Below are 24,199 nucleotides of genomic sequence, written 5' to 3'. Positions count from 1 at the left end.
TGCCTTCAGCTGCATCCCTTGGTCTGGATGGGCAGGGATGGGTGTGCAGTGCCCAAGGAGACCACAAGAAGGCACGGGTACCTAGAGTTGGCGTTCAGGGCAGATGCAAGCTACACCTTTACACATGGACGTGGTGCTGGGTTCAAACCATCATCTCCTGCAGGAACAGCAAATGTTCTTCCCTGGGGGTCAACGTTCCAGCCCCATGAGGACATTTTAAAAGGCCATTTATCCTCCTGCACTGGACACAACAGCTGACACATCTGCTGAGGTCACAGGACTATGACAAGCTGCAGATTCTCATGAAAATGAGCTGGGACAATCACATGACTGCCACCTGGGTGACTTAATGAGAGATGGATTCTAGTTTCTGACAAGTTAGAATGTCAAGTAAAAGCTATATTTTATGATTAATGAAATTAATTTTATGCCTTTAAATTTTATAGACCTATACAGAGGCCAGGTGAGGTGGGAAGAGCAATGCCAAAGAATCGATGTGTGAAGCTAAAATCTAGTGATGCAAATATTTTAGATAAAATGTGTAATGGCCCAGTTTAGGTTTAATTCCATTTATGTCTCTTTGGCTCACATGGGAGTAATTTTTAATGTGACTGTAATTGTAATTATAAATGTTCATCAGGGCCTTGGGAAATTTCAAAGCCAAGTCACTAAAGACAGAGGCTCCTGTTGTCCTAACCCTGCTTCCCGATAAAGGCTCTGTCTGGACTCAGTGTCCTTCCTCAGCATCTGGGAATATGGACATAGTTATTTCTCTCCAAACTGCTTCGTGCTGAATGGGGGCACTGTTATTCAGGTCTTTCATGGTATAACCTGTGTGCTAGATTCATCTCAGTCAGCAGTTGAGCAAAGTAATTTCTTGAGGGTATTTACAGCAACCTATCCGGAGGGCGTGGTCTATCATACCATATTGGGATAGAAGCAATCCACAGGTTCTCATTCTCTGTGAAAACAAAAGAAGAATCTCTTTTCCAAAGCATCATGTTCTTAGATCCAAATTCTGAAGTCATAATATTTCTAGAACATATATGTAGTTTTGCAGACCACACAATGAAATGTCTCTCTGTAGTTAGCTCCTTCACAGTCAAGAATTTTAGAGAAAACAAAATAATACACAGAATCTAGGCTCTCTGAGAATTTTCCATTTTTACGTGGCTTATTTTTATTTATTTCTTTTACTCTGTAACTATCTGTACTATGTCTTTTTAAAGACTTTACCTTTTTTTAAAGGCATTAACTTTATTCTCTATATTCTTTTTCTTCTCTCTCCCAAGCCTACATACACTCATCCAACACTGTGACCCATTTAGAGGTCTTTTATGTCTGAATCTGTCCTATTGTGAATCTGTAATTTTTTACTGTCTAGAAGAGCTTTTAAAATGCTGAGTAGCTTGGTTGCAGCTGCTCTGGATGTTGGCTCTGCCTCTCTCCAATTTCAAAATGGTGGACATTCCATTTTCTGCTAGCTCTGGGTCCACCAGGTAGGAGTCCCACTCAGCATTTTAACTCTGAGACTGAGCCTGCAGCACAGAAACTCTTTTCATCCAAGATACACCCAAATCTGACAGGCAGAGCACTGCTCAGCCTGGAAACATCTCTGTGTATGGCGGCAGGAATCTGCCATGTTCTCTGGCATGCCTAAGCCTGATTTCGCCATCTGCCCAGGTGCAGGCAGGGAGCGCTGAGCCATTGGCATGGTCTCAGAGTACTCTCTTCCCGATCCCGAGCGGGCACATAAACATCCAGGCCCATAAAAGCCACGGAAATACTTTATAGCCTTAGTTTGCACTGGCAGCACAGTCCAGGAAACTGCGTTTTTAAAACTGCACAGCTTTTTTTTTTTTTTTCTACGCTGAGTCAGAGAAATTTCTCTGCAGCACCCGGCCAGCAAACAGCAAAAAGCTGTGTTAAACTCTCTCTCTCTCTCCTTTTAAAGCCTTCTCAGGTTTTTAAGTGGATTTAGTCCATCACGCTGGGCGCCAACTGTAGAAGGAGCAGCAGGTGTAAGCTTTACACGAAATAATTACATGGAAATTGTGTTCATTTAAACACTGCCTGGCCCATTACCTCCAGACCCTTATTGGCTAACTCTCACATATTGATTCAACCCATTTCTAATAATCTGTATCTCACCATGAGGTTGTGGCTTACCGGGAAAGATTCAGCATGTCTGACCTGGCAGCTGGTTGCATGGCGTGTGCTCTCTGCCTTCTCCTGACTCTGCTTCTTTCTCCCAGAATTCAGTTCTGCCTTCCCCGCCTACCTATGTTCTGACCTATCAGGCCAGGCAGTTTTCTTTATTAATTAACCAATGAAAACAACAGATAGATAGAAGACTCCTCCATCAACCCTCTGCAGTCATCACTGGAGATGAGGTATTGAGACAGGGTCCATGCATCTCAGGCTGCCTTCAGACTCACTGTGTCACCCAGGCTGGCTTTGCAATCCTGACATCCTGCCTCCACCCCCGCAGCCCTGGGATCAGAGGCTGCACCTCTGTGCTCAGCTGGTTTGTGGTGCTTGCACACATGTGTATCATGGCACCTTGGTCATTTCATCCATGTTAGTCTCCCTTTCTCACCTCTCCTGCTGCCCTTCCGAAAGTGGTCCCCTTGCTCTTCCTGTTTCACATGTTTAAATCTAGAGTCCACATATGATACATGTGTGTGAAGTCACAATAGTGCTTTAATACAGTTGTCCCCTTCTCTGCTGGGAAAAACACTTCCAGTGAGAGGCTGTGACTGATCCCAGTAGAGCAGTGAGCCCTGTCCACACTCCATGTGCTGTGCGCACATCCTGTGACATAGTTCGTGAATCAGCTACAGAAAGAGACAACAGCAATCACAAAGCAGAACAGGGACAGCAGGGCAGTGCACAGAAGTGATGTAATCCGTCCCCTCGCTGTCCTGCGCTCACTCCTGTGGTGATGTGAGAGGACAGATGAGCTGATGAGATGAGGGAGGTGAGTGACCCGGGCTGTGGGACAGGGAACCTGTGGATCCGATGACTGAGTCGGCCCCTGAGAACCTCAGCCCTGTGCAGTGGACAGTGTGGACACCGGACAGAGGACAGTTCTCAGACCAGGGGAGACAGACTGGGGACAGGAGCTTTCTCTCATAATCAGAAAGGCAAAACACGTAAAAACATCCATGCCATTTTCTTCTGCAATGTTTGCCTGGCTTCTTTCAGATCTCAGTTAAGCAAAGTCACTAAACTGTGGAAATCAAAACCCCCAATAGAGGAGAGAAAACCCACAGAGTCACAGAGCAGCACAGTCTGTGTGCTTCCACCAGAGCCTGGCTCACTGCAGTGACACAAAGATTGCCATCACAGTCAGGTTGTCTCAGATCACAGACTGGTATTGATGGCAGTGCTGTTGAAAAGAGCGGCAGCCCCTTGTTTGTCCCAGCTGCCCGGCTAGCTTAGCCCTGAAATAACCACACAAAAACTGTATTAATTAAATTACTGCTTGACCCATTAGCTCTAGCCTCTTATTGGATAACTCTTACATCTTGATTTAACCCATTTTTATTAATCTGTAGATCACTACAAGGTCGTGGCTTACCGGGACAAATTCAGGATGTCTGACCTGGCAACTCCATTGCAGCTCTCTGACCCTGCTTTCTTTCTCCCAGCATTCAGTTCTGTCTTCTCTGCCTACCTAAGTTCCACCCTATTAAGTAGGCCAAGGCAGTTTCTTTATTCATTGACCAATGAAAGCAACACACAAACAGAAGGACCTCCTACACCACAGTGCCCCAAGGTGTAACATTCTCTCTTTCTGTCCTTCCATAATGGACAAAGTTGCTTGGTATTTTCTGAATCACATGATGGATCTATGGCTGGTTCCATGGATCCTCCTGCAATGTATGGAGTCCTCTGCAGGATTTTCTGGAGTCGCTGTGTCTTCTCTTCCTGCTGGCTCCTGACAGCTGCAGCAGCCTCCTTTCCTGGGCAGAGGATCTAGACCCTGAGCCTTAGAGCAGGCCTTGGGCAGGGGCTGGAGGAAACGTCTCTTCCCAACGAAGGTCGGTTCTCCTGGGCTGTGGGTTGGTAATGAAGTGTGGAGGATGCAGATCACACAGATGTGGAACTGCAGACTCACTGTGTGCAAAGCCTGCAGCTGCAATGCCCAACAGGGAAGAACTGAGCTCAAAGGCAGCTCACTGCCTGCTCCTGCAGCCTGGAATCCTGTCAGAGAAATATGGGACTTTCAGTTTGAAATGTCTTGAGTAGCCGCAGTCATGTGATCCTCACCCTGGCAGTCACCTCTGGTGGAGCAGACTCTGAAGGCTCTACCCACACCCAACCCCATTTTTGGTCCCTCCCTGGCCACCTCTGCAAGGACTCAGAGTTTCTGTTTCCTTACTGCATCCTCAGCCTGCCAGTCAGGCTGGAAAGACAGTGGAGGGAAGAAAGGGAATATTCAGTCAGAGGAGGGAAGGAAGGAAGGAAGGGCTGCAGAGGAAGCCTGCTGGCTGAGAGTCACAACAAGGACCATGGATAGAATCCTGTGAGGAGAATTCTGAGGCCTTGTGAGAACACTCCAAGAAAACAAGAGTCTGTGCCCTAAGTTTCTTCAAAACACGGACTTGTTCTTGGAATGTTTTTGTGCTCCTCCCAAGTTTAGCAGGTAGGAGTGAGTCTACTTCAGATTACTCGTTATTGTTTCTGTTGTTATTTCAATCAAACATTTAAAATGTTCTTGGAACCTACATGCCCGGGAATTTCCCCAAGGAGGGCAGACACTAAGAGGGCAAAGCTTGGACTGGCCCTGGGGCTGGGCTCTCTCTCCTCTTACTCCAGTCCCACACTGTGACCTGACCCAATGCAATTAGTCTCTCTGAGGTTGCGACTGGGCAGGTCTCTTTGAGTTTGAACTGCAGTGCTGTGGAGAAGTGTTGACCCTGCTGGGACACTCTGATTTTCAGTGGTTTTTTGATTCTACCCTTTTTTCCAGGGTCTATTTTAAGTGTCCATTCCCTGGGATCAGTGTTGGGATCATAAAACATTTCTCATACCAGAGTGGAGGTGTGGGAATAAATGAAGCACATGACAGTATTGGGAGGGAGTTCCAGGGATCATTCAAATCCTGAAAATCTGAAATCACATCCTGAAAATCACCTGTGTTTATTTTCCAAACAGCTTTTATATCAAGGTAAACAGAACAGGGGGAGGTAACACAGACTTCTTTAGCACTGTTTGCCAGGTAGCAGGGGAGTGACTTAGGTCACGTCCTGTCCATGCCTATTCTGTCATGTGCTGAGAACACCTCTTCCCCAGGCGACCTCTAATTTACAGTAAAGGAGCAGAGTGACATTAGCACATCCTGACCACTTGTTAGGACGGCTTCAGGTTGTTATACCCTCTAAGAGATGGGCGATCACCTTATGTGTGGAAAGTGCAAATTGTGCCTTGTAAGCTGCTCAGACTCTCTGGCCACCAGACAATGTGGAACATGAGTCTGTATAATTCAGCCCCACATTTCACTTTTTTTTAAAAATTAATTTTAATAAAGCCTGTGCTTCTGCAACAGGACAGAGGATCACGTCTGACTTAGGCAAAGACTCCTTCATTTACCCAGACTTACCCATCTTCAGAACAGACATTCTAATCATGAGAGTTCCTGTCTTAGGCATCTGGGGAGAAGATGTTTCAAATCTGTCTCTGACGGCCAACCTCTGTGAAACAGAAGAGAAATTAAGGAAGCCTTTGGGCTCTTTGTCTCGGAGCCATACTTTCTTGTCAGGAGATTTCACAATGTTTTATGAATAATCATGCTCCCAAAGGCTATAGTCTCCTATTTAAAGGAGAGGAAGATTGCCTGAGTTGAAAAATGTTTCTTCAGCTGGTCTAGAGCACCTCTTGATAATTTTATGCTGTATTAAAATCTAGAATTCTTAACACATGCATTAAGTTCAAACCTTTACAGGGCGTGTCAAACTTTTCTCAACATCTTATAAGCAGTTATAAACATTATCAGGGCAATACCATAATTCTAGAATGGGAATTAATAATAAATCCACAATTTAATATATCACATTTTTCTTAAATCCACACTAATCAAAAGACAAGAAAAGCTCCAATGATCACAGCACCAAGGAGAAACAGAACAGCAATGACTGCCGTGATGGGGACCGTGGACTGAGGAGGCTCTGGGAAGGGAAGGACAGGAAGGGAAGGTGAGGGTCATGACCCCAGCTCTCAGCCCTGACCCTGCTCAGGGTCTGCAGAAGGCTCCAGCTTTCCCTGACCCCAGCTGTGCACCCACTCCCTCCTTACCCCATCTGAGGGTGAGGGGCTCAGGCAGCCCCTCATGGTGCACATGGCATGTGTATTTGTGCTCCTCCCCAGAAGGTACCACCAGAGATGCCCACTTCTGGAAGGTTCCATCGCCAGAAGGTCTGGTCTCCACCAGCTCCATGTCCTGAGTCTGTTCTTCTTCTTCCCTTTGCCAGGTCAGGGTGATGAAGGCAGGATAGAAATCCAAGGCCCAGCACCTCAGGGTGACATGACCTTTATTTAGGTCCATGATGATGGGTCATATGTGCCGTTGGGGGATCTGTGTGGAAGATTTAAGAAATCCCACAATTAGCTCACCAAGGCCAGCTGAAATGGGAGTGATGGAACATGTGATCAAACTGGACATTTTGAAAGTGGCTGGCAATGAAGGCTGACTGAGAAGCCAAGGATAATGGCACTGGGTTTTGATTCTACTGCATGGGCTGACTTGTGGGAGCCTGGTTTTTTGGATGCTCACTTTAATAGACCTGGATGGAGTAGGGAGGACCTTGGACTTCCCAAGGGGCAGGGAACCCTGACTGCTCTTAGGACTAGAGAGGGAGGGGGAGGTGAGGAGGGGGAGGGAAAAAGGAGGCAGGGAGGAGGTGGATATTTTTAATAAATAAATAAATTAATTAAATAAAGAAATCCCACAATTAACAAGATAAATTGAAATCTGCAAAGACAAAGTTACATCAGTGATGACACTGAACTATGTGACAGTTTGAACACTTCTGTCATCACACTAGTGACCTGCAGGTAGAGCTGGTCCCCTCATTACAGAACTACACAGTTTCCTGAAGTGCCTAGAAACTAGGAGAGAATCTATATGAGCCAGGAGGTCAATGCTCTTCCTCATGTGATGTTCTATAGCACAAATCATGTAGTAAAAGGATGAAGGAATGGAAAACAATTGATTTGTATAAGAAATTAAAATTATATAGAAATAAGAAATTAAGATGACCGGTTTGCATGAAGGGTGCCACCAACTACTGCTGCCACCATTGGGGAACAAGCACTGTGGCCATCTAGCTGACCAGTTTAACTGTGTATCAGAGTGAACATCCATCACCAAACTGTGTGGAGCAATTGTGGTGAACCTGTGACACTCAGCCAGAGAAAATGATTCCCCAAACCACGCCTATAGGGGGACAAGACAACAGGTATTGTCACTCAGGATCCCTGAAGTGTGCTGTGGAGCCCAGTGCAGCACTCACTGGGACACAGAGGTGCTCACAGGGTGTGTGGATCTTCCTTGTCACTCCAGTCCTGGAGGTGCAGAAGACCCTGTCTCTGAGGAAGCTCAATTCCCGATTCACTAGGGCAACACTGTAACTTGTTGTGTCAGAGGGAGAGCAGGGGGCTCTGGATGGTTAATTCTGGCAGGAAATAGACTAAGTTCGCAGGAATTTTTCTCTTTTAAGGGAACCCTATCTTAACTTGTCTCATTATCCAGAGTGTCAGTACCGAATGGCCCTTGTGGAGACCGATACACATGATAATAAAAGGGGACGAGAAACAACCAGTGAGGAAGAGAAACTAAAGGCAAAATGACAACTTAAAAAAAAAAAGAAAAAAAATAAGATAAAATCCCCGCAGTTTAGTATTTGTCCAGGGCATCCCATAAGTTCCCACAAGACCATTCTAGGAAGAGATAGAATTTGGGTGTGGGAGGGATGCAAATCTCACACAGGCATCTACGATAATATATTGTTTGGAAAGTTCTAGAAACTGGGGGAGCAGCCTAGGGTAGGGGAGTCCACGACTCCCATCAGATGAAGGAAACTCCGGTCCTAGTGTGTAAGGCTGACACACTCAGATGACAGGACTCAGTGTCCACAGACACTGGGTGTGGGCAGAGAACCCGGCCTGGGAGAGGCCATGGCTGACAGAGGCTGCAGACTGAAGGAGCCACTGTTGGTGATGTCAGGATCCTCTCTCCTCCCTCCTGAGACAGATGTGGAACTGTCCAGGGAGAAGGCTGAGCCCTGGGAGGTCAGTGCAGTCCCTGCCATGCTGGATCAGGAGACCCAGGACACTGTCTGTCCTCAGAGACAGGGGCATGACCCCAGTGAGGGTTTCCTCTTCCTCAGGACTGAGCCCAGCCCGAGGGCAGAGGGAGGAGCTGCCCGCGGCCCCTGGACCTGTGCGCAGCAGCGCGTCCTTCCCCTTCTCCAGGTATTTGAGCAGAGATTCCACGCACTCGTCCTCCAGGTAGGGCTTCAGTCTCTCTGCAAAATCAGTTTGCTCCCACTTGCGCCGGGTGATCTGAACCGCGGTATCCGCCGCAGTCCATGTAGTCAGGTCCTCGTTCAGGGCGATGTAATTGCGGCCATCGTAGGCTTCTTGATAATAACCGCTGAGGAGGCGCCCGTCCGACCCCACCTCACAGCCACACATCTGCTGAATGGCGTGAGAGCCTGCGGGGACCCCGCGATCAGCCCCACTCACCCTCCCGGCCCAGGGGTCATCCGGGCACCCATGATCAGTCCCACCCCGCCATCTGCGCCCCGCGGCCCTGCCCACCCGCGTTCTCTAAACTGAAAGGGAAACAGGTGTGGTCGCTGCTCTCCTCCTGAACCTTGGACCTGGGACCCGGGGCGACTCCCGCCCCTGTGTAGGCACGTGCAGTGGTCGGGACCTCCGACCGAGATGCAGATGTGTCCCAATGTCATGAAAAGTCCTTAGCTCTTAAAACATTTTAAATGTCATATTCTGAAGGTCTCTGAAAGATTTGAAAAATACCTATCTAACTGAAATATATCTCTCTATATTTAGAAAACTAACATGACTACCAGCTTGACTATTATAGATGATTATCTACTAACCTGTATTTCTTAATTATACATTGATTTTAAAATGAGCTGTACAAACACAATAACTTAACCAAAAGCAGAAATGTAACAAAATTGACCTTAATTTTGTATCGATAGAGCAAGATCCATAGCAACGCAGAGTATCCATCTCTGTAGCATATCCCCCTTTAAATGCGAACAAACATTTACAGACAATATTTGGGAATATGGGCATGGTTCTCTCAAAAGTGTTTCCTGCTTTTGTCAACTGCTGGCTTTGCAAACAGTCCCAATGCGGATTTGGTAACGCGTGAGCGTCACCTACGTGGTACTGGTTTTGAGTTCATGAAGCGGTCAGGTGAGGAGCAAGCAGGTGAGGCTTGGCACTGTGAGAGGCCAGGGGAGGCCATTGGTGAAGGTGCAGCCTCAGTAGCAGTTGAAGGGAGGGGACTGCAGATTGAGGGGACAATGTAGGACAAGACGAAGTTGTGGAGAGGGTGGGTGGTGAGGGATGGAGAGAGGAAAGAGCTTTGGGGTGTTGTGGGGGTGGATGAGGAATGGTGTAGGTTGGTGGATCAGAATGAGGCTGTCTGTGCAGAAGAGAATGTGGGACTGAGGAGCTGGAGAGGACATGCCTGGTCACACCTCTGCTAAACCTCATCAAAGGGTATAATATGGAAATCAATGGGCAGCTGCCTAGTTGGGAGCTGGTCGCTGTGTCACATTCTGTCCACAAGGGGGCAGCGGAGGATGAGGAAATTCTGGTGAGACTTCCTGAGTGGCACATATACTTACATGCAGAATAAAAACAAACCCACATAGAGATTTATTTTTATTTCACTTATATGTATGTGTGTATATCTTTGTGAGCCTGTGCCTCATGTGTGCAGTGTCCAGCCGAGGCCCTGAGAGCATCGGATCCCTGGAGCTGGAGTTGTAGGTGGTTGAAAACACCCAATGAGGGTGCTGAGAACTGAACCTGGATCCTCTGAAAGAGCACCCCTACCAGCTGAGCCATCTCTCCAGCACCTGGCCTAGCATTTCACACACCCTCGGGGGTAGGCTGCTGAGGGGTCCTGTCAGGCTCTGGTCCCACTGTGAGATGCACGGTTCTTCCAAGCCCCTTACATGCTCTTTACCACTAAGACATTTAGAACTCAGAGCTCACAAACATGCACCACAGCACAGAGATTCTACAAGAGAAATTCAGAAACACAGAGAAGAGAGAGTGACCTCTTCAGTAGACGTTCTAATGAACCCCAGTCTCCATTTCCCCCCATTTCAGTGGAGCGTTCCCCACATCGATGTCCCAGTTTGGCGGTCCCTGTTGAGTTCACCTGGCTTTAGGGGCAGACCTAACTCCTGCAGGGTTTGTCTCTGTGATCCTGTGGCCCTGGGTAGATTTCTACCCATTGCTAACCCTCCAAATATCATAATTTTACAACAGAAAGCCATGGGAATGAAGAAGAAGCTGTCCAGAAGGTGTAACTGTGAGCATGGGCCTGGGAATTTGTGATCACTTCTTCTGGGAGACTCTGTGGTAATAGGGGCCCAGGCTGCCCAGCAAGCTAGGGCAGTTAAAAATTCCCTGCCTGGCTGCACAGAGCCTTACACTCCCTGTGGCTGAGGCTGACCTGGATTCTCCTCTCCATCCTTCTGTCTGTGCACTGAGTCCTGGGATCACAGCTGTACCACACCTGGCCTTGGCTCTGGGCATCAGCTGGCAGCAGCCCCAGCACCTGACAGCTGTGAGATGCTCAGCTTCCCAGCAGGAGTGATTGATTGACAGCAGCCACAGACAACATGCTGGTGTTAGAGCCCTGAGGAGGGCTCTGGGTGTTTTGCATCCTCAGCTCCAGCCATGGTTAGGGTCACACTGTGACACATGCAGCTCTGGTGTTTGCATCCTTAGCTGCAGCCATTGTCAGGTTCACACTGCAGAAGCACATTTGCATGTCCTGACCACCTGTCAGGATGGTATGTAACTATCTTAATTTCAAAAGAACCAGGCAATCACCTCCTGAGTTAGGAGGTGCAACTATGCCTGTAAATCTCCAAACTCTCTGGCAGTCAGATGATTAAGGGAGATAAATACGTTGGACTCCATGTCCCTGAGCCAATTCTTTGTCGGGAGAGTTTGTTTTCAGTGTTGGGATGTCCTCTTCAGTTGGTCTAGAGCACTTTTTAACAATTTTTATCAAATATGTATAATTTAAGTACTCATAGGAAATTCCAAACCTTTTTTATCATTTTATGGTGAACTAATACAGTTACAAACATTAACTAGTTAATATAATTTTAGAATGGAAATTAACAATAAACTTATAAGACTAACAAATGCCTTTCATTTGATCACACAAAACCTGCCAAAAATGGGACTTTCAGGAAGCAAGGGTAGGGGAAGGGTTTTGTTTTTTCTTTCCAGGAGAATAAAAGCAAGAATGCAGCTAAGGAGTCTGCAGACCACTGGACAGATGAGACACCTGAAGAAGAAGGACGAATCCTCAGGTAAGAGCAATTGACCTGATGGGACAGCACAAACCCAACAGGACAAATTCTCATAAATCTTCCCAGATGTTTGTCTTTCTATTCTCTACAGACATATAAGGCAAATGGTTTTTTTTTAGTTCAAATTCAATTAAAAATTAAAGCTATCTTTGGAGTTGGAGTGTGTCTGTGTTCTTCACTAATCCCAAGCACGCTTGTTAAAGGAAAATCCAAAATCTCTGTTTCATGTCAGAAGAGTCACCTGATATTGGACAGAAGAAAACCAAATTAAGAAACTATTATATAGTCTATAATATCATAATGCTTTGGTTTTATTTTGACTTCTTAAATTTTTTTCTTGATTTTTTGATACAGGGTTTCTCTGTGGCTTTGGAGCCTATCCTAGAACTAGCTCTAGTAGATCAGGCTGGTCTCAAACTCACAAAGATCTGCCTGCCTCTTCTTCCAGTGCTGGGATTAAAGGCTTAGGCCACCACCACCCATCTTAAAAACATTTCTTAAGGATTAAGTACTATCTCAAAATTTATAAGATTATTATACATCTATATTTAAGCTTTCTGTCATGATATTAATGGTCATATAGAATACTAACTAATTCTAGAAATAAGCTTCATCTAGCTTCGTGTACATGGTTTTGGGTTTGAGTTTGAGGCAGGTAACTGGGAACTACGTTTGTGTATCCCGAATGTATTTAACAGGCTCTGGTCCTTTAACCCAGAGATCTGCTGCATATGTGTTGGAGCCTGCTCTGCAGGAATCAGCAACAGGTACCCAGGAGGGTGTGCAAGATTACAGGAAATGGCAGATTAAGAGAAATGAAGAATGACACATGGGATCGACTGGGAGGACAGAAGGTAAATGCCAAACAGCCCTGAGTTTCTTTCTCAGCCAGCACATTCACTAATGACAGGCAAAAGGCAGTGCAGAGGGCAGTAGAGTCAGCTAGGCCCCTCCCTACCCTGTCCTGGGGAGGAAGCTCACACAGGTGCACAATCTCAGGATGAAAATTCAGCTGGCAGCAAGCAGTTACCAATCACTAAGGAGAAGAGCCTCCAGCTGGCACACACCAGCTCAAATCTTAACAGGTAATGTGTGCTTTCTCACGGGCAGAAGTGCTCTTTCCCAGGGACTTAATTAGGACTTTTTCATAGTCCTCAAGGATCTTGGAAAAGGCAGAGCAGGCGAGCTTGAACTCACATGACTTCTAAGTCAGAATGACTCCAGATGGAAACTGTGTCACACGTGGGCTCTCACACATCTGACATTGAAAATGTTTAGGTTTTCTGCAGTGAACTGTGAGCATTCCTAGCCGTGACCTTTGAGTTCTTCAAGAAGATGATGGGGCCCAGCAATGATGAGTCTGCCTGGATTGCTGTAATGCCACTAAGCTTACAAACTCCACCGAAAGTTCAGCTTTGAGTTAGAAACTACTCAGGACAACTTCAAAGTGGTTAGCTGCGATGGTCCTGCCTCCCAGGCTCTTCCAGCCAGGACCTAAGATAAGCCCTGTACTTTCCCGTCACACTGAGACTGGACAGCAAAGGATACAGCTCGCTCTCCCAGGACTTGAACATTATTTTAAGTTCTCAGGGTCCCCTAAAGATGCTGTTGTCCCCAGGCAACAGGAAGTAATTTTATGAACATGATGCCCACATTCCCAAGAGTTGGGGTGGATGATTTTTGGTCGTTCAATGGGTTATGGATGTTCATTGTCGCTTAGGGAGTGAGTTGCAAGTTGTCAGTTGTCATGGGCAGGGAGGAAACTAAGCAAGGGAGATTATATTGATGGATCTTTCTTTGAAAAGATAAAGGAGGGAGATAAAAAAAATGATAGGGTAAAAGGGTAGATTACTGGATCTACTTTTAAACTAAAAAGGAACCATTAACTTAAACTATTTTATATTGGTATAGATTTGTGTATACTGAATAAATTTGTTATTTTTGTTGTTACACACTGCATATATTTTTGTACTCTTGTTTAAGGTATTACAACTATGCAGCTCATTTAAAAATGTAATGCAAAGTCTTAGTCCTTGAATGTTATTATTATAAATATTTAGAATAATTAAGAAATGCAGGTTAGTAGTTAGTCATCCATAACAAACAAACTTGTAGTCATGTTAGATATGTTTTCAAGATTAAACAGACAGATAGTCTTAGATAGATGATAGATAGATAGATATATAGATAGATAGATAGATAGATAGGTAGATAGATAGTCGTCACACACATCAGAGCTGTACAGACTATGACATTTCAAATGTTTTAATAACATGAGGCTTTTCATGAGAGTGAGACACATCTGCTCCGGAAAGCACAAATTTACTTCAGAGAAGCTGATGGGCACTGGGGAACTCCATGTGGACTTTGCTCTCTATGTGGAAAAGCTCACTATCGGGCGAGAAACTGCCCTCGCCTCAGCCGCTGACAGCAAGATGACCACACTGGAGAAGCAGGACACACAGAAGGTGACCGCTGAGCTTTCCTAAAACAGGACATGACAGTCCTTCAAAATGTCCTCTCCACAGACAGGTCAGATATTCCAGGTTTGCAGGTCAAAGCTGAATGCAACACTGCAAAGAAACCCTGGGTGATTGTCTAGGCAGCCAGTTGGCACTATTGTTGCTATGGTTTTGAAAGTAGTTTGAAGCCAGGCGGTGGTGGTGCATGCCTCCAATCCTAGCACTCAAGAGGTAGAGGCAGGTGGATTTCTGTGAGTTCAAGGCCAGGCTGGTCTAGAAAATGAGTTCCAGGACAGCCAGTGCTGTTACACTGAGAAACCCTGTCTCGAAGCCCCCCCCCCCCATACAAAAAAAAAGAAAGTTGTTTGTGCTACACTTCCTGAGCATTTTCTAAACATTTAGGTAATATTTATCCTTCTCAGGTCTCTGATGTGGTTGAAAATTAGGTAGTTTCATCATTTTCTTTTTCTACAAAATTCAGAAAAGAAACTTACAAAGAGATGTAAAGTTTATAAGGTTGAGAGATATAGAAGCTTAAGATGTTTATCTTAGAAATGTCTAAGGTCTAAAACAGTAGTTTTAGAATAGTAATAGGAGTTATGTTAGAAAGGGCTTTAGGTTTAAAACTGTGAATTCACCAAGGTATGATAGATTGTAGGTACACAGGTCTTTCCCCCTTTTGTTCGTGGCTATTTGCAGGGCCTTTTGACCTCTGGCTCCCTGGCTTTTCTGTTATTGAACCAGCCTGAGCATTTAGCTTAGAAAGAACTTGGCCCTCTTTTGTTATGGTAATTCCACCTATAAACAAGGTTCCAGCTGTGGGCCCTATATGCCTGCCATGCCTGCCTCCTGCAGCTGCTTCTGGCCTTGGGCACAGGGCACCTGTCATCCTCTTCCACTGCTTCTGATGGGAGGGGACTTTGCTTTTTTGCCCCCTTGCCCCCTAATATACATACCTGACCTGTGCTTAATAAAGTGGCCATTTACTCTTTGGTGAATGAACAGGTCTCTTGCTGTCTGTGTGCTTCAACCCTTAGGATATTAATCCATTCTCGTGGGCTTGGTTCGGGAAAGCGCGCACCTGTTCCGAGGTCTGGGTATTCACAGAAAAGTGCGGGCAACAATAGATAATAGAATAATTTCTACCAATTTGTCAAATACAAATGGATTGAACATTGTAGATTTTTTTTTTTTGAGAAAGGTTTTTTTCTGTAACTTTGGAGCCTGCCCTGGAACTCACTATGTATACCAGGCTGTCCTCCTGCCTCTGCCTCCTGCATCTCCAGCGCCCTCTACTGCTGCATGTAAGTGTAATTCCTACCTGATAATTGTTCTTGTTGTACATAGTTTTACTATGTTAGTGTTAAAACTTTTCCTTTTCATATAGACAAAGGGGAAATCTAGAGGGATAGTTGATTGTACTGTGAGACTCAAGACTGTTAATAAAGTCATGCTTGAGTCAGGGGGTGGAGTCAACACTAGCTGTCTGGAATTAGCCATTGACGTTGTGGAGGACCCAGGATGTAATATGATAGAGAGGTAGGGGAAAGAGTAGGGCGGGCCTGGGAATGTTCATGGGCCTTTTCAATGTGGGAAGCATGGAGAGACAGGGTCAGCTGGTTGCTTCTCCACTCCTTTCTTGATCTATAAGGTTTTTTACCCCAATATCTGACTCCTGAGTTTTATTAATAATAGAAAAATTTACATAGACAGTTCACATAGTGGTGCCCCCTGCATGAGGACTGGATTTCCCCTCTCCAGACAGAGACAGCGAGAGCAGACCAAGGAAAACATTCATCCACCATCAGCTGGGTGAACACTCAGCTCCCTGGTCATAACAGGAAATATGGATGATGATAATATGGTTATGAGCCATCATGAGGGTGCTGGGATCTGAACCTGGGTCCTCTGCAAGAGCAGCAAGTGCTCTCATGTCTTGCGTCATCTCTCCAGTCCATAAATCATGTTTTTTTGAATTGATTTATATTGAGCTCTACATTTTTCTCTCCTCCCCTCCCTGCCTCTCCTGTCCCCTTCACCCCTTTCCCAAGGTCTCCATCCTTCCAATTTACTCAGGACATCTTGTCTTTTTCTACTTCCCATGTAGATTAGATCTATGTAAGTCTCTCTTAGGATCCTCATTGTTGTCTAGGTTCTCTGGGATTGTGATTTGTAGACTGATTTTCTTTGCTTTATGTTTAAAAACCACTTATGTGTGAGTACATGTGATAATTGTCTTTCTGGGTCTGGGTTACCTCACTCAAAATAATGTTTTCTAGCTCCACCCATTTTCCTTTAAGAAGTCGTTAATTTTTCTGTTGTGTAGTACTCCATTGTGTAAATGTACCATGTTTTCCTTATCCATTCTTCGGTTGAGAGGCATTTAGGGTATTTCTTGGTTCTGGTTATGACAAGCAATGCTCTTAAGAGCATAGCTGAGCACATGTCCTTGTGGCATGGTTGAGCATCCTTTGGATATATACCCAAAAGTGGTATTACTGGGTTTTGAGGAAGGTTGTTTCCTAATTTTTTGAGAAAACACCATATTGCCATCCAAAAAGCCTGTACCAGCTTGCATTCCCACTAGCAATGCAGGAGTGACCCCTTTACCCCACATCCTCTCCAGCATAAGTTGTCATCAGTGTTTTTGATCTTGGCCATTTTTACAGGTGTAAGATGAAATCTCAGAGTTGTTTTGATTTGCATTTCTCTAAGGATGCAACTATCCTTCAACTAAGGATGTTGAGTATTTCCTTAGGTGTTTTTCAGATATTTTAGATTCCTCTCTTGAGAGTTCTCTGTTTAGGTCTGTATTCCATTTTTTGTTGGAATATTTGTTCTTTTGATGACCAATTTCTTGAGTTTTTTGTATATTTTGGAAATCAGACCTGTGTTTGATGTGTGGTTGGTGAAGATCTTTTCCCATTCTGTAGGCTGTCGTTTTGTATTGTTGACCATGTCCTTTGCTTTACAGAGGCTTTTAAGTTTCAGGAGGTCCCGTTTATTAATTGTTTCTCTCAGTGTCTTTGCTACTGGGGTTATATTTAGGAAGTGTGCTCCTGTGCCTATGTGTTCAGGTGTTCTTCCCACTTTCTCTTCTATAAGGTTCAGTGTGGCTGATTTTATGTTGAGGTCTTTGATCCATTTGAATTTGAGTTTTGTGTATAGTGATAGACTTGGATCTATTTTCATTCTTCTACAAGTTGATATTCAATTATGACAGCACCATTTGTTAACTATGCTTTCTTTTTTCCATTTGATATTTTTTGCTTCTTTGTCAAAAATCTGGTGTTTGATGGTTTGTGGATTAATATCTGGGTCTTCGAATCGGAGTTTTCTGTCTCAGGCCTGCTCTAGCCTAGGTTGTCAGCTCAGACCTGTTTCTGTAAAAGTCCCTGGTCTGGATCCATTCCTGCAGAGGTCCTTGGCTTCAGGGTTGGTCCTGAAAGGACTCTGTCTCTGATCTACTCCTTGGAGTTCCCAGGCTCAGGTGAGCCCTTTTCCGCAGAGTCCTGGTTCAGACTTATTCCCTCTGAGGTCCCTGACTCAGGCCCAGAGAACAGGGGTCCTTGCTCAGTCTATTCCCTGAAGGTCCCAGTTCCACATCTAGACCTGCAGAGGTCTCTGTCTTTGGCCTACTTGCTCAGCAGTTGCTCCTCTGTACAGGTTCTTGTGGAGTTCACTCTCTCAGGTCTGCTCTGGTCCAGGTTGATGGCTCAGTTCTGCCTCCACAAATGTCCCTGGTCTGGATCTGCTCCTGCTCCCATGGAGCAGGCTTTCTCAGGTCAGCTCTGGCCTACATAGCTGGTTTAGTCTCCCTCTAGAGGAGCTTACTGCCTCAGACCTGCTCTGGCCTATGTTGCTGGCTCAGTCTCATCCTTATCTGGAACATGTTTTTTAACAAACACAAATCTAAAGTAGACTCAGCCTGTAAATTCTTGAGTCTCCACTTGAGGAAACACCCAGGATTCCCAGAGGCAGAGAGGGAGAGGGACTTGGGCAGAACACAGGACAGATGTGAGATGAGACCCTGTGGATCCCTCCTCTCTGCCCATCCTATAACCTGGGTTAGATTCTGATAGATGAGAAAGGAGAGAACCACCAGGGAGGGGCCTGAAGGGAGGCAGGAGCTCAGGAGACTGAAGCTCATGTTCTCATCCCACAGTCTCCTGAGTGCAGGGGCCTAGTTGGGCCTTGAGGAGACAGGGATGGAAAACACCTCTTACTGCTGTCACTCAGGGACCCACAGGATAGTGAGGCAGACACCACTCACAGGAGCAAGAACAGGCCTAGTCCTCCATACCAGCTAAAGAGACAAGAAATTAACAGAGAAGACAGGGGAAAGAGTCACAGCCAGGGCAGCAGTCCTGACTGTCACAGTAGCCCTGATGGCTCATAATCCTGGGGACAGGACGAGGCTCTGGCCATCCCAGTGTCCCTGTGATCACAGGTGTCATCATGTGGTTCTAAGTGACCAAGAGAACAGAGCCAGGAGGTGACAGAGTTGACGAGTAACCTTGGTAAAGCCAACAACACACTGAGCTCCACCTGGGCACAGCCCTGTTCTCACTCAGCTCCCACAGCCTCATCCTGTCCCACCAGATGCACTCAGCATAGTGAACACAGATTCTGGGAGGTTCTCCATGCTGCCATTTATTTCCTTCTTTAGTTTAGCTGCCAATCAACCTGTCAGATCAAAGACATGATCGATCAAGTTCACATTCAGATTATTATTTTCAGTGGGGAAGTCAGGGGCTGCAGCTCAGGACAGCATGGAGGAGACAGGATGGAGATGCCCCCTCCTGTCTGCAGGAACAGGAAGGTTGGCTATGGAAGGGAACAGGGCAGTGCAGGGACAGGGTCCTGGTGTGCAGGGGTGGGCTGGGCTCCCCAGTTCTTCACGATGAGCCCATAGGATCACAGGGAACATCAGACACTATTGCTGAGAGTGAACTGAGGGGCTCTGGATGTCACAGGAGAGACCTGAACACATCGTCTGTCACTCCATCCACGCCAGGCAGCTGTCTTCACGCTACAGAACAAAATTCATGAACGATCACTGTGAAGACAACATTCCAACAACCCACCATTCACTCAAAGGTGATTCTGGGAGTCCCTGAAACCCAATCATGTTCAATTTGTCCCTCCCCAAGTCAGTCCCAAGATTTTCACCTTAACAGTCTGGGAGAGACACATCAGAGCTCTGGGCACTGTCCCTGTCTGGGGTAAAAATATATGTATTCATGGGAAGGCAAAAACTTGGCCCCTAGAAGATTTGCTGGAGGAGCTATTATGTGTTACCAGAGCTTTCCAAATAGGCCACTTCACCCCCACAGGCCTCAGGGACAATTCTGCCCACCACTCTTACCTGGCGCTGGAGCATAGTTCCCTCCTTTTCCACCTGTAGAGAAGAAAAACTGTGAGAGACCAGGGAAGTTCCTGACCCTTCAGAAGTTTCCAAAACTGACAGATGACCCAGGGGAGAGACAGTAGCCCTGAGGGGTGTGGATGTGTTTCCCATTAATGAGGCAGAGACACTTCTAACAGGGGCTGAGAGAGAACTCAGACCCTGCCCTTTCCTACCTGCGTTTCTCCTCCTCTTCCTCACAACCACCACAGCTACAATGATGGTCACAGCTCCAAGGAGAACCAGACCAGCAATGACTGCCATGATGGGGACCGTAGACTGAGGAGGCTCTTGGAAGGGAACAAGGACAGGAAGTGAAGGTGAGGGCCATGACCCAAGCTCTCAGCCCTGACCCTGCTCAGGGTCTGCAGAAGGGTCCAGCATTCCCTGACCCCAGCTCTGCACCCACTCCCTCCTTACCCCATCTCAGGGTGAGGGGCTCACGCAGCCCCTCATGGTCCACATGGCAAGTGTATTTGTGCTCCTCTCCAAATGGCACCACCAGAGATGCCCACTTCTGGAAAGTTCCATCTCCAGAAGGTCTGGTCTCCACCAGCTCCATGTCCTGAGTCTGTTCCTCCTCCTCCCTCTGCCAGGTCAGGGTGATGAAGGCAGGGTAGAAGCCCAGGGCCCAGCACCTCAGGGTGACATCACCTTTAGTTCCAGGATGATGGGTCACATGTGCCTTTGGGGGATCTGTGTGGAAGATTTTAAAAACCCTACAATTAACAAGATAAACTGAAACCTGCAAAGACAATGTTACATCAATGATGACACTGAACTATGTGACAGTTTGAACAATTCTGTCATCACACTAGTGACCTACAGGTAGAACTGGTCCCCTCATCACAGAACTGCACAGTTTCCTGAGGGACCTAGAAACTAAGAGGGAATCCACATGAGCCAGCAGATCAAGACGGTCTTCTTATGTGATGCTCGATAGCATAGGTAAGGGAGTAAAAGGATGAAGGAATGGAAAACCATTGATTTGCATATGTGATTAAATTCATACAGAAATAAGAATTTAAGATAATCAGGCTGCATGAAGGGTGCCACTAACTTCTGCTGCCACCATTGGGGAACAAGCACTGTGTCAATCCTGCTGATCAGTTTAACGGTGAATCCAAGTGAAGAGCCATCACCAAACTGTGTGGAACAATTGTGGTGTATCTGTGACACTCAGCCAGAGAAAAAACTCCCCAGACCCTGCCTCTGGGGGGACAAGATACCAGGTATTGTCACCCAGGATCCCTGAAGTGTGCTGTGGAGCGCAGGGCAGCTGTCACTGGAACACAGAGGTGCTCACAGAGTGTGTGGATCTTCCCTGTCCTGGAGGTGCAGAAGACCCTGTCTGTGAGGAAGTTCAGTTCCTAATTCACTAGGGCAACACTGTAACTTGTTGGGTCACAGGGAGGCAGGGGGCTCTGGATGGTTAATTCTGGCAGGAAACAGTCTAAATTCACAGGGAATTTTAAAGGGAATCCTATCTTAACTTGTCTCATTATCCAGAGTACCAGTCCCGAATGTCCCTTGTGGAGACTGATACACATGATAATAAAAGGGAACAGAGAATCAACACCTCCCCAGTGAAGAAGAGAAACTCACTAAAACCAAAATGATACCTTTAAAAAAAAAGCAAGAAAGAAAAGAAAGAAAAAAACCTACAATTTAGTATTTGTCCAAGGCACCCCATAAGTTCCCAAGTGACCATTCTAGGAAAAGATAGAATATGGGTGTTGGAGGCATGTAAACCTCAAAAAGGCATCTGGGAGAATTTATTCTTTGAAAAGTTCTAGACACTGGGGGAACCAGCCTAGGTATGGCGCCCAGTCTCCCATCAGGTAAAGATACTGCTATGTCCTGGTGTGTAAGGGCTGACACACTCAGAAGACAGGAGTCAGTGTCCACACACACTCGGTGTAGGCAGAGAACCCGGCCTGGGAGAGGTCATGGATGACAGAGGCTGCAGACTGAAGGAGCCACTGTTGGTGATGTCGGGATCCTCTCTCCTCCCTCCTGAAGCAGATGTGGAACTGTCCAGGGAGAAGGCTGAGCCCTGGGAGGTCAGTGCAGTCTCTGCCATGCTGGATCAGGAGACCTAGGACCCTGTCTGCCCTCAGAGACAGGGGCATGACCCCAGCTGAGGGTTTTCTCTTCCCCTGGACTGAGCCCAGCCAGAGGGCAGAGGGAGGAGTTGCCCTCCCCCCTGCACCTGTGCGCAGCAGGGCGTCCTTCCCGTTCTCCAGGTGTCTGCGGAGAGACTCCACGCACTCGCCCTCCAAGTATGCCCTGTGTATCTCTGCAACACCAGCCTGCTCCCACTTGCGCCGGGTGATCTGAGCCGCTGTGTCCGACGCTGTCCATGTCGTCAGGTCCGCGTTCAGGGCGATGTAATCGCGGCCATCATAAGCGGCCTGATGATACCCTCGGAGGAGGCGCCCGTCCGACCCCACCTCACAGCCATACAGACGCTGGATGGTGTGAGAACCTGCGGGGACCCCAGGGTCAGCCCCGCCCACCTGCCCCGCCCCCCCCTCCCGTCACCCATGTCCTCCTCTAAACTGAAAGGGAAACCGGGTCCAGTACCCCATTCCCTCTCCTCCCAAAACTCGGATCTGGGACCCAGGGCGACTCTGGTTGAGCGCAGGGGAGTGGAGGGATCGTGACCTCCTACCGCGGTCACTCACCGCCCTCGCTCTGGTTGTAGTAGCCTAGCAGGATTCTCAGGCTCACTCGGTAAATCTGCTCGCTGTTCTTGGCATTCTGTGTCTGCCTCTCCCAATACTCCGGCCCCTCCTGCTCCATCCACGGCGCCCGTGGTTCCTCTCGTGGAGTCTCCGCTTCGCTGTCATAGCGCACGAACTGCGTGTCGTCCACGTAGCCGACGGAGATGAACCGGGGCTCCCCGAGGTCAGGCCGGGACACGATGGTGGAGAAATATTGCAAGGAGTGGGAGCCTGGGGGCAGCGCACGGTGAGACCGCGACCCTGCTCCCGGGACCCAGGGCAGAAGCGCGGGCCTGGAGGGGCTCGGGACGTGGGTGGGGAAAGGGGTGGGAGGGTCCGGCTGGGCCACGCGGGGACGCGGCTTCCCCGGTGCCGCCCCCCACCCCGCTCTCCCCGCAGAGCCCGTTTCCCTCCCGACCCCGCACTCACCTGCGCTAGTCTCTGTCCGGGCCAGGGCGGCCGCCAGCAACAGGAGCGGCAGGCAGGGCGCCATTGCCCCATCTCAGGTCTTGGGCGTCTCCGAGTTGCAAGGTCTGCATGGACTTTAGAACCATTGCTCTTGGAGACGCTGGTTGGTTCCCTGGGATCTCGACACCCACAGGCCTTGATAACCACCTAGTGGTCATCAGAGTCCAGGCAGAAGGACCTGACCCAGGTTAGGAGCTGGAGAAGTGAAACTGGGAACAGGGGAATCCCCAGCCCTGGGCTTGCCCACCCAGACCTCACCAGCCAGTGGACTAACACTTTGCTTGAACCTTGTGCTATGGGATGGAGCGCTCTTTGTCATGGTGTCTCTGAGTCGCCTAAGGCCAATTGCTCCTCAGGTTCGTCAGGGTGAAACCTGGGAGCATGAAGTTTCCAGGTAAAATACACACAGCACTTAAAATGGATTTTCACGGAAACAGGTGCTGTTGGAGTCCTGGAGGGTGCGGGGCTGCTGTGAACACCTGCATGGGGAGGTGACTGGAGATTTTACAGCTCTGATTAGGCACTTTTGACACAGTGTGTCATATGTGACTCTCCCTGCAGGAAGGAGGCCCTGCTCACCTCTGCTTTCACTTTCTACTTCAGTTATGTTTGGTTGAGATTTGATGACATCAAGTCAAAATCCACAGAAAAAAATTATAAATTTAATTATTCTCCACACTACTGAACAAGAATGAAACCTACAATCCCCAGTGTGGACCTCTACCGTGAGAATCACCCTCTGTCCACACTGCACAGGGCTATTGAACTCAGGAGTCAACGGTTATCAGAGCTAAGGTCCCATATGTCTGCAACACTCATCTCCCATGGTTCATCAGTTCATAAAGTGAGAGTGAAGTTGGGGGGGGGGGAGAGAGAGGGAGAGAGAGAGAGAGAGAGAGAGAGAGAGAGAGAGAGAGAGAGAGAGAGAGAGAGTCATAGGTTATGTAACTTCTACCACACGGTCATCATTATTCTCTTTATTATTAGTTCCAGTTCCTCTCTGACTGTGGTTTATTCACTAAAGCAACTGTACCATGGAAGTGTGTGCACACAGGGAAACATGGAGTGTAGACAGGGTCAGTGTCCTGCTGTATTTGATCTCCACAGGGGTCTCTTCTCATGGAGAGGGGGGTCTACTGTGCTGAGACAATGACCCAGGTCCACAGGGACAATCTCAGGACTATGGAATGAAGATCCCTGTAAAACACAAGCACCTGGAGCCACAGATGATCATCTGGGAAGAAACACTAGGAGTCTGAGTGTAAGCACAGGCTGTGAAGATACGATCCTGAGTGAAGAGGCAAAGTCTCTATTTACAGGTGAGGTCCCTGAGCACCAAGACTGGCAGTGATCAAGCCTGGTCTCTGTGGGAGTCTGTGTGGTGCTTGCAGGCCAGCGCCTCTGCTTTAAAGAGAAACATCTCTGCACTGCATCCCAACCAGCTTGTTGATGTTATTGTGTTCCTGGAAGTGACTTTTCTTTGAGAAGATCCAGGGTTTGACTATTGAAGAGAAGAAGGAAGAGGAAGGGTGA

At 47.3% G+C, this 24,199-nt stretch overlaps 3 protein-coding genes and 1 pseudogene across 6 annotated transcripts in view; 1 reads left to right on the top strand and 3 right to left on the bottom strand.

Annotated features, from left to right (window-relative positions):
• The window catches only part of LOC148119214 (butyrophilin subfamily 1 member A1-like), a 91,768-nt pseudogene that overhangs the window by 28,714 nt on the left and 38,855 nt on the right, over positions 1 to 24,199 (top strand).
• LOC148119217 (RT1 class I histocompatibility antigen, AA alpha chain-like) lies at positions 8,086 to 8,761 on the bottom strand. Its single transcript, XM_087898490.1, has one exon. The coding sequence runs from the start codon at positions 8,698 to 8,700 to the stop codon at positions 8,227 to 8,229; it is 474 nt and encodes a 157-aa protein (XP_087754616.1). The 5' UTR covers positions 8,701 to 8,761; the 3' UTR covers positions 8,086 to 8,226.
• On the bottom strand, positions 18,959 to 22,773 carry LOC146889965 (H-2 class I histocompatibility antigen, Q10 alpha chain-like). Of its 2 annotated transcripts, XM_087898488.1 has the most exons (8): positions 22,628 to 22,773; positions 22,160 to 22,429; positions 21,685 to 21,960; positions 19,893 to 20,168; positions 19,649 to 19,762; positions 19,434 to 19,466; positions 19,238 to 19,285; positions 18,959 to 19,097 (listed from the first exon to the last, which is right to left on the bottom strand). In XM_087898488.1, exons 1-7 carry the CDS (start codon positions 22,689 to 22,691, stop codon positions 19,239 to 19,241), a joined length of 1,080 nt encoding a protein of 359 aa, XP_087754614.1. In that variant the 5' UTR covers positions 22,692 to 22,773; the 3' UTR covers positions 18,959 to 19,097; position 19,238. The 2 variants fall into 2 exon arrangements, with proteins under 2 accessions (XP_087754614.1, XP_087754615.1); XM_087898489.1 differs by lacking the exon at positions 19,238 to 19,285 and having other exon boundaries at positions 18,967 to 19,097.
• The window catches only part of LOC148119216 (H-2 class I histocompatibility antigen, Q10 alpha chain-like), a 34,007-nt gene continuing 28,767 nt past the window's right edge, over positions 18,960 to 24,199 (bottom strand). Inside the window, exon 8 of one of the 3 annotated variants that reach the window (XM_087898481.1) lies at positions 18,960 to 19,097. In XM_087898481.1, coding sequence (XP_087754607.1) covers positions 19,093 to 19,097 — 5 coding nt within the window. In that variant the 3' untranslated portion in view covers positions 18,960 to 19,092. The remainder of the gene's footprint in view (positions 19,098 to 24,199) is intronic. The other 2 variants (XM_087898484.1, XM_087898487.1) reach the window with 2 other exon arrangements.

The sequence above is a fragment of the Myodes glareolus genome, chromosome 18 (genome assembly GCF_982192425.1).
Source record: "Myodes glareolus chromosome 18, mMyoGla1.1, whole genome shotgun sequence".
NCBI classification, from domain to species: domain Eukaryota; kingdom Metazoa; phylum Chordata; class Mammalia; order Rodentia; family Cricetidae; genus Myodes; species Myodes glareolus.
Note: the sequence above shows the minus strand (reverse complement) of the source record. Positions and strands in the feature narration are given on the sequence as shown.